This window comes from Gossypium arboreum, chromosome 3 (assembly GCF_025698485.1).
Source record: "Gossypium arboreum isolate Shixiya-1 chromosome 3, ASM2569848v2, whole genome shotgun sequence".
Lineage (NCBI taxonomy): Eukaryota > Viridiplantae > Streptophyta > Magnoliopsida > Malvales > Malvaceae > Gossypium > Gossypium arboreum.
The window spans coordinates 42,247,508-42,257,439 of NC_069072.1; the positions used below are offsets into that span (position 1 = coordinate 42,247,508).

The window sequence follows — 9,932 nt, forward strand, 5'->3', positions numbered from 1 at the left end:
TTAAATTTCTAATTATATTATCTAAATTAAAACTCTAATGATCCTAATTTATTTTAAACTCCTAATATCTTAATCTACTCAAAATCTAATCTAAACTATTTAAAATCACTTTTTTTTTACATTGTGAAAAAAATATATAAGTTTTGGAATATTTTATTCCTATAAATAGAATAGTTAATTTAAAATATAGATGACAATTAAATTACTTAATTTCATTTACATATTTAGTATTATAAATGTTATATTTATATTAAATTTTTATTTATATATGCAATTAATTCATACAAAACTAATTATTTTAGTATCATTAAATCCACCAAATAATAATAATAATAAATTCTATAAAATTTGACCTTCCTTTTAACATCAAAAGAAGAAAACCACAATATTGGATGAAATGAAAATGTCGAACACTTGCATTTCACATCATCGGAATTTGATGACGTCATTACCAATGTAATAAATTATGACAGAATCACACAACACTGTACAAATTAAGCAATTTGTCTGAAGACAAAGTAGCAAATTAAGAAAAATCTCGACGCTCACTTGGTGATTAAAAACTTCATAATGCATAAAAACTACCATCTTCAATTACATTCTTCTTATTTTGAATTAAATCCGAAAAAAGAACTTAATTAACCACAGGAGAACCCAGTCTAAGGAGGATGTTCATGCACATGTATGAGAAATGGTACTGACGATTTATTCCTTGTAACTCAAACCTCAGCTGCTGTCTGCTTCAAACAATCAACATTGCACAATCCAACAGATCGTACCATATCTCCCAGCCTGCCATTACAAGAAGTTAAACACACATCAAAATAATGCAAAGAATTCATATTTGCATGTGCATGTATTTTATGTATATTGTGTATCTAACCGATCAAAACTGTTTCTTGCTCTCTCTGAATGATCAGTGCTGTTCCTAGCTTTGAAACTGCGATCAATGCTCTTTCTTGATTTCTCTCTTTTGTCAATGCTGGCTCTTGCTTTGTCTCTACTGTCTGTGCTTAGCCTGGATTTTTCTCTATGCCCAAAACTTGGCCTACCCTTTTCTCTATAGTCAATGCTTGGCCTGGATTTCTCCTTGCTTTGCTCGGTAGCATTGTTCGAAGCTTGCTCGGTCTGATCCTTAGGTATCAGGTCCAGTGCATCGTGGGGACGTTGAAGTTTCTCAATGGCCGATATGAACTTCCTAAGGTGCCTTAGGTACTCAGGGTAGAGTTCCAAATCACAATGGTTTCCCCCTTTGAGCCACAAAGGTTCATACTTCTCTTTGCATAGTTCCCAAAGTTGCTTCCCATGAGAAAAGTTCACCACTTCATCTTCAGTTCCCTGCAAAACAGTGTTAACTAATAACCACCCAAGTACCCTTATAACAACTGATCAAATTGAAAACTCGGTATCGTGTTTCATTTTAACAATGAATGATTCGGATGGAGAAAAAGGACTCACATGAATTACCAAAACAGGGCAGTCAACTAGAGGAATTTTATCAATGTTCTGCAATAATAATAATAAAATAACAAAAGAGAACCATTGTCACATCTTGAAACAGTAAAAGTTTTGAGTATAGTCCAAGTTTGTGAATAGAGATTGAAGGAAGCAAAAAGCAGACCTTATAAATGTCAAACCATAATGTACGCTTGACTGGATACATGACACGAAGGCCAGACAAGATTGGACTGTGGAGAATTACAGCCCTCAAGTGAGGCAACCGAATGGCTAGTTCTAAAGCAGGTCCACTCCCAACTGATTGCCCATACAATATTGTGTCTTGCTGTTTTATTCCATACATCTCTTCCAAGCATTTGTAAGCTGCCTCTATGTCTGCGTATGTGTCTTGCTCACTTGGCTAAACATGTGACATATATATATACAAACTCATCAGAATAGTATCTCTCAAGTCTCCGTTAATATAGAAGCTAAAAAACACCAAGGTTAACATGGAATTTTGCTACTGTACTAGGAGAAGATTGTCACATGATAATAAATACTACAAATTGACAATAAAAAAGGATTTCACTCCATGTTCCTATTTCATGTCTCCAGTCTCTCTCTCTCTTTTGACTTTCCACAATCTCATCAGACTAAGCACACGTGTTCATTCATATATCTTGGTTTAATCCTCAGTTTTTCAGAAAAATCCTACATTGAAATGAATGGATATAAGAATAGATTATACCTTTCCACTGGACTGTCCATATCCTGAGTAATCATATCTGCATCAACACAAAAAAAGAATAATTCTAAATTTGCAATTTCTGTATTTTCTCAAGGTCTTTTTTTTTCAGGGTTAATCTAAAGGAAAAATGATTGAACATTTGATATACAATTGAAACTAACCCCATAAGATTAACATTAAGGTGGACACTGAGCTCAGTGAAAATATGATACATCTGACCAATATCAGCAGCGTTTCCATGAGAATATAGCACTGTGAGTGAAGCAGATGGGTTCTTCACATACATAGCCACAATCTCGTTCCCTCTCTTGGTACTCAGCTTCAATACATCCACGTTATCTCTCTGGTAATTAACATCTGAGAACCTCATTTTCCCACTTGCTTCATCCACAGTTATGTTGTAGGAAGGCGGGTTCGGCGGGAAAAATGCAAACTTGGCTGCCATGGATGATGTTGCAGTCCCCATTTTTTATCCACAAACATAAAAAAAAAAAAAACTTTGATGGTGATTAAATGTTCTTGGTGTCACTAGTTGATGAAAATTGCATAGTATTAGACTCTTGGAGACTTAAGACTATGCTTTAGATTTGAGATTGGTTTTGTTTAAAAGACCAGAGAGTGAATGAGATAAAAGACGGAAGTGAAGATTAAGGAATTAAAGATTCTGGAATTTGGTTGTGGAGAATTTTGGCACGAAAGGGAGATTGTGAGAGGAAGCAAACATGGAAAGCATTAAGTCAGGGTGAAGAATTTCTTGTCGGTTATTAATCAAGAGTGATTTCCGGCCTCAAAAAATGGGTTCTAATTACAAAAAGTTAATATTGCAATCTTTATTTTGTTGTCTTTTCATTAATTAGTAGTAAATTTTTAGATAAATTGGGTCAAAAATTATTTTTGAATTTCGAATTCCAATTATATAAGTCCTTGCTATGCTATGATACAGTGGGCCAAGCTGTATAGTGATAATTCAGTGGCAGAAGTATTACATGTTCTATCTTCCCTGTTTTCTTGTCCTTATGGAACAGTGCTTAAGAAATAATAGGCTCAATTATAATTAAAAAGAAAAAACAAACAAACTGAATTCAATTCAAGTTTCATTTATTTTTATTGCAATCACTTGAACTCTCTATTTTCGGTCATTAAGATCAATGACAATGTCAGAATGGACAAATTGGTTAAAAAGCATGCTTGCTTAGAGTAGCCTTTTTTCCATTTCTTTTTACCAAAGCCTATATATAAGGGCTAAGGCTATAAAGTGTCCAAATTAGGCCTTTCATTCTTTAACCTAAATAGATTCCATTCAGGAGGTTGCACTGATCCACTGATGGTTAGGCAGAAAAAAAGCATTTTGAAATTTGTAGGAAATAAAAGGGGATTTTAGAATTGTTATGAACAGAAAAAGTAGATGAATGATGAAGTGGTGGGGCTAATGACCAAAGATATGTAAAAAAAGAAATTTGTATGAGGTGGGTCTAGTTTTGGCGAAAGGAGAGGGAACATTCATGATTTCATATAACTACATTTTATGATATTTGTTTGACTTTGAAGCATCCCACTACCATATTTTTAGATTATTTGGGTTGCTCAGTGAGAGCAAGAATGGCTTGGATTCAAAACCCTTTGTTTAGTTTACTTGTATCCATGGTTAAGCTTCTTGCTTTTTACAAACAGGATCTTCCTATTAACCGTACAAAATACTCGATATGCTTCTACTCTACCATGGATCATGAAATGATGAAAACAACAATAATTTGGCTTTTCTCTCCTAGTCCCACTCGATTGCGGGATTTTGGTTGTCTTTTAGCTCACAAAGTTTAGATGTCTTCTCAATGGATCCTCTATGGTGCAAGTCAGGGCTTCATGCAAACATGCAACGGAAAAGCTTTTAATCCAGATTATTATTAGTAATTCAGTATCATGACAGTGTTTTGGTTTGGACCAAAAAAAACCATGATTTCTTATAATAACTTCATTAATTTTTGTCTAAATGAGCCTCATCCTTGTTAAGCAAACCAATGGCTTACAAATTGCAATTAAAGATTCCAGATTGATGTCCTCCATCTGCATGAAACCAAATGGTCCACTCGACCCAAAAGAATCAATTACAGGCAGCAGCAAAAATCTAGTGATATTTTTGGTTGAAATCAAAGCATTTACTTTACGGGATTACTATATGTATCCGCCATTCCTCTCCAATCTGGATATGATAGCAAGTAGTAATAACTAACTTAGTGGCTAAAAGAAGAAACAGGCCATTATACTTCTCATTCTTTCATACTCACCAAGTCATAACACATAGACATGCCTCCACTTTGATAGAGCTGTGTGTTTCTTTACTCTTTAGTCTCTGGTATCCAGCCTCCAATCTCTGCCGCCTATTTTCCAATGCTCAATTGTCAAGACAGTTCACATATTCATCTTCTTCCACCCAAACCATCTTCCTAATATATATCTTCACTGAGCATATCAACCAACTACCATTTCCACTGTTGCCAGCCCAAACCCAACCCCCCAAATCCTGGTCTTCCCATACCCTGTCCCAAGGCAACATGCTGGCTTTTCTTGACCTCAATCAACCCTCCTCCTAAAGCAATAAGTCAGAAGAAATGGAGCTTTATTCAAGTTACATGTATGCATATATATAATTAGCAATCCTAGTTGATAGCATAACCCTTGATTAAAATATTTTGTATCATACTTTTTCATCTTTTTAACATAACTTCCCTTAACTGGGGGAGGTTATCATGAAACCAAAAAAAAGTCTTCAGAGCTAAAAGGAAATGGGTTATGGCCTATAGATAAGTAGCCTTAAAATATTGTCAACAATCACAAAACACTATTCTACATTGGAGGAGATATTCAACTTTCCAACCCCAATGAGACATTACCTTCACTTCGTTCAGACATTAAATAAACAAGCAATCTTTTACATGAGAGACAAGTATAACTCATCCTGTATTATATGGCAACTCTTAACACATTAATGCGGATCAAAGTAGGCATTCAGACATGCAGAAGTAACCTTCTTATTGTCATGATTCTATATCCTCCATTTTCAACTATAACATGAACTAACGAATCAGAGAGAACTGCCTCTTTTAGGCTACAAAATAATTTCAAGCTTTTATCAGAACCACTTGTTTTATTTTAGAATGACAAAGCCTAGATTTTTCTCCTCCTTCCTTTTCATTTTATGTGTGTCTTATTGGCTCTTAAGATGTTTTCTATTTATTTTGAAGCTATCGTTATGAATAACTACAGTTCCTACGTAGTAGAAAGTGAGCAGAACAGCACTTACCTATCACGCAGTTGGCAGCTCCAAAAGCTGATTACACTTGGGCAAATGAATTTTGCTGATGTAAGCTTGATATCATGCCAATTTCTTTTCATTCCTCATTTGATCCTATAAGGAAGCAGACATCTTCAAACATCTAGCAAAATAGATTCACTAAATGAAGATAGTTCAATAGACTTAACATAGTTTCAATTAAGAAATTTATTATTATTATTTTTATTTTTTTTTTTTGGGGTGGGGGTGGGAGGGAACATAGGAAGCATTCAATCATCCCCAATCTTTATGATAGATATGACAATTAATAAGGTATCCCTCAGCCTATCCTTTCAAACACCACACCATTAATGAATAAAGGATGCAGAATAGTTTTAAATTTCCAAGCAATTAGTAGAATTTGATATTTAATGGGCAGCAATTATTTTCATTCGAAGCATGATTCCTCAAAACTTTAAGCATAATTTAAGTAGCCTTCTATCAGCCTAACCGTTGTCATTTTCACAGCATAGATTGTTCCTTTATTAATATTAAGAGGGGAGAAAAGGATAATTTGTTTCATAAGGACCATTTAATTTGAATCTGCAGTAAAAAACCATAAGAAACTTATATTTATGATCTAATGTTATGTACCTTAAAGTGACAAACCTCAGTTCACCAATTAGGCAGTTCCATCTCAATGAAAATCATTATTTCTCATTATCTCCGAGGAAGTAAGCCAGCTTTGACTGTCAATGCAAGCATTTGATAACCAGATATGATATCACCACATTGCTGGTAAGCATCCAACAAAGCTTCACAAATTTCTTGATCTGGAGAAATGCCATGAAATAACATGATAGAGAAAAACTGTTGAGCCTCAGTCATCAAACACCTTTTGCACAATCTATTGATAACTGCAGTATAATCTTTTATTGAAATTTCAAAGCCCATCTCCATCATTAGGTGGAAAAACATGAATGCACAGTGCACATCACCCTTCACACAATGTGCTTTGATTATTTGAGTGTAACCAACTCTGGTCAATTTGATATTTTGTTCATGAAGATAAATCAGCAACTTATTAGCATCCTTAAGGTTACCATATACACAGAGACCATTTATAAGAATGCTATATGTAACTGGTGTAGGCTTAAGATTATTTAGCCACATTTCATTGAGTAACTTAAAAGCAGTTTTAATGTTTCGAGCTTTGCAGAAGCATTGTATGATGGTATTGTATGTTACTTGATCTGGGTTTAGACCCTTAATACGCATATCCTCAAGCAATTGGACAGCTTCTTGTAACTTCCGCTGTTTGCATAGCCCTTTGATAATTACAGTGTAAGTAACATGAGTTGGCCTGATACCGTTTGCATGCATTTCTTGAAGCAACTCCAGCATGCAGCGCAGATTTCCATCTTTGCAGTATGCATTCATAAGAGTGGTGTATGTCACAGCAGTTGGTTCCAAGCCAAGCAGCCTTATAGTCTCCATCAATCTTCTTGCCTCAGTAAAGTTTCTTCTTTTGCAGAACCCATAAATGAGAGAATTAAAAGTCACTGTAGTAGGAGTAATCCCTTTTTCAGTAATTAGCCTATATAACACTACAGCCTCCTCAAGATTGCCATGCTTCACATACCCATCAATCATAATATTATAGAGAACAATATCATGGGCACAGTCATTCATTACCAGAGAATCCAAATACATTCTTGCCTCCGATACCATCCCATTCTTACATAAACTCAATAAAATGGCCCCACTTGAATATGAATTTGGGGGAATGCTCTTTGACCACATTTCTTTGTACAGTAGAAGAGCGCTTTGCACTTCTCCTTGCTTGCAGAGCCCATGAATAAGGATGGAATATGTTATATGATCTGGTTCCACGCCATGATTTTCCATTTCATAAAACAACACCAGTGCCTCATGAACCTGTCCGATCTTACACAAACTGCTGAGCAATACACTGTATGAGAGGGTACTCAACTGAAATCCACGTGAAAGCATCTCTTCCTGCAACTTTAATCCCTCCTTGACATTCCCATTCTGACAGTGGCCACATATGAGCATCAAATATGTTACAACATCTGGATTCAACCCTTTATCTAGCATTCTTTGAATGACCATCCAAGCCCCACCCATCTGACCAAGTAGATCGAACCCTTTCATGAGAATGTTATATGTCACTATATCAGGCTCTACACCATGCTTCTCCATGTCACTTGTGAACTCTAATGCTTCCTCCATGGAACCAGCTATACAAAGTCCATGAATAAGAATATTATAACTATATGCATCAGGAAGTAGTCCATACTTAAGCATCATGCAAAAAAATGATTTTGCAACATCAGTGAAGCCTAATTTGCAATATCTTGACATAATTGTATTTAATGAAACAACAGAAGGACCGAGCCCCTTTGCTTCAGTCTCTCGCAGGAATGAAACTGCATCTTGTAGCTTGGATTGGCTACAAAGGCCATCTATGACAATAGAATTAGTTTGCTTGCTCTGAGTAGCTCCAGCAACTTTGATTTCATTATAAACATCCCACATGATATAAGCATGCCTCAAATTGTATAAAAGACTATTATAGGTCAGTATTGAAGCACGCAATTTGAGATCCTTCATCTTCGCAAGAACATAGAGAGCATCGTGAACCATCTCAAATCTTGAATAAACAAAAGCCAACATATCCCATACTAAACTTTTCTGGTCCCAGTCTCTAAAGCCATTCAAAAGGAGCTCACAAAGTGAAGGAGCAGAGCCGGAGCCTATCAGAAATCACATAAAATCTATAAACAAAAAGAAATAAGCATTTCAAATTTTTGAACACTCCCTCCCAGAAATTAATGAATAAATAAAAGAAGAACTTTGTAACTAAAAAGCATTTGGCAAATCATCTGGTTAAAACAATATTTCACCCTGATGCAAAGCAAGCTTAGTTTGACACAAGTCCAACAATTGCAACCACCAACAACATATATCACTAAGAAAATGTCAATGAAAAATACAAGAAACTTACAATGTGTAGAAGCCAAAAAACCAAAAATAAGGTTAAAATCCAACAAAAAATGCACCAAAGAGAAAAATGAACAATTAATCAAATACCCTAAACAAGTACCTTCCTCTTTTAACATTTGTTCGACAACAAACCGCAACTCTTCGTGCCGCCTCTGTCCCGCCAAAACATGGGCCACAATGAACCGAGAAAACCTCGAATGCCGAAACCTATACTCATTCCTCATTAAATCAAAGAAAACTACTGCAAAATCAGGGCTTTCAACTCTCAGAGAATTTATAATTTTATCAACCTGTAACTGATCCAAACTCAAAACAACGTTCCTAAAGTAATCCCCGGCTAAAAACCTCCTAAAGCCCATTTTTTTCAACCCAGAAAGGATCTCGGAAACAGGGTCTTTAGGAGAGTGGGAAAGAAAGGGCTCTTCTTCTACCAGCCTGGCAACGGAGACTGAAGGTTTGAAGAATGTTAGGGAAGAAAGAAGGGAACAAACATGAGGTTTTGCTAGGAAACTGAAGGGTTTCCATTTATTCAGCATTGAAAACCAGATCCTAAAGTTTTCTCTTTTTTTTTTTTTTTTTTTGTTCTTTTGGGGGAGGGGGAGAGAAATTGACAAATTGTTTTGAATTAGGGATTTAGGGTTTAAGAGAGCCGTTATTTTCCCGGTAATTTCAGTGACTCAGAGTTGAAGGGAGGGCTGCGTCGCCTACGAGGAATATGATTCATCATCTATCCTAGGAAATTATAAACGGCGTCCCTCTTGTAAACTTCGCTAGGATAAATTAAAAATTATAATAAACTTTTTGTAAATTAAAACATATTTATAAAATTTTTAAAATAAAAGTATAAAACTTTATTATTTAAAAATATAAAAAGTAAATATATTGAATCATTGGAAAATTAGATGAAAAAGTTAAAAAAAAAGAAAAAGAATATACCGGTGATTTTTAACCTAAATTAAAGATTTCAAATAAAAAAAATAAACTTTTCAAATCAAATCTTAATTTTAATCTAAACTAAAAAATTAAAATTACATTTACACCTTTAACCCCATTAATAATTAAAACACCTTCATTCTACTACTACCGTTTACGTTGGCATCAATGCTTCCAAGCTCTCCACGTTGAATATATTGTTAATCCATTTATGCTTGACTTTGAAATTTATTTTTAGTGTTGAATCTCGTATGTCTATTTAATGGCTTGTTTGTCAAGCCTGAAAAGAATTATAGATTTTAAAAATAATAATTTTTTTTTTATCATCTAGTGGCATCCAACACTAAAATACTACTTGTGGGATCTCATTTGCTTTCTACATTTTGTGATATTATTCTTCTATTTTATAATATTATATCTAAATTAAATATTTTATTTTTCAAAATCATTTTTAATAGTAATTTTCTATAACGCTTTTAAAAATCACTTTTAAAATTTAATAATAAACTGAACTTT

General features: G+C 34.5%; 2 protein-coding genes across 5 annotated transcripts; both read right to left on the reverse strand.

Annotated features, from left to right (window-relative positions):
* Positions 1-337: 337 nt before the first annotated feature.
* On the reverse strand, positions 338-3,032 carry LOC108485407 (uncharacterized). Of its 2 annotated transcripts, XM_017789238.2 has the most exons (6): positions 2,350-3,032; positions 2,189-2,225; positions 1,622-1,858; positions 1,459-1,506; positions 884-1,338; positions 338-792 (listed from the first exon to the last, which is right to left on the reverse strand). In XM_017789238.2, exons 1-6 carry the CDS (start codon positions 2,652-2,654, stop codon positions 720-722), a joined length of 1,155 nt encoding a protein of 384 aa, XP_017644727.1. In that variant the 5' UTR covers positions 2,655-3,032; the 3' UTR covers positions 338-719. The 2 variants fall into 2 exon arrangements, with proteins under 2 accessions (XP_017644727.1, XP_017644729.1); XM_017789240.2 differs by lacking the exon at positions 1,459-1,506 and having other exon boundaries at positions 2,350-3,031.
* Positions 3,033-4,142: 1,110 nt separating this feature from the next.
* LOC108484321 (putative pentatricopeptide repeat-containing protein At1g13630) lies at positions 4,143-9,301 on the reverse strand. Of its 3 annotated transcripts, none has more exons than XM_053025682.1 (4): positions 8,584-9,301; positions 6,111-8,233; positions 5,487-5,591; positions 4,143-4,772 (listed from the first exon to the last, which is right to left on the reverse strand). In XM_053025682.1, the coding sequence occupies exons 1-2, from the start codon at positions 9,017-9,019 to the stop codon at positions 6,177-6,179; spliced, it is 2,493 nt and encodes an 830-aa protein (XP_052881642.1). In that variant the 5' UTR covers positions 9,020-9,301; the 3' UTR covers positions 4,143-4,772; positions 5,487-5,591; positions 6,111-6,176. The 3 variants fall into 3 exon arrangements, with proteins under 3 accessions (XP_052881642.1, XP_052881643.1, XP_052881644.1); XM_053025683.1 differs by having other exon boundaries at positions 5,487-5,619; XM_053025684.1 differs by having other exon boundaries at positions 6,111-8,254; positions 8,584-8,696.
* Positions 9,302-9,932: the final 631 nt, after the last annotated feature.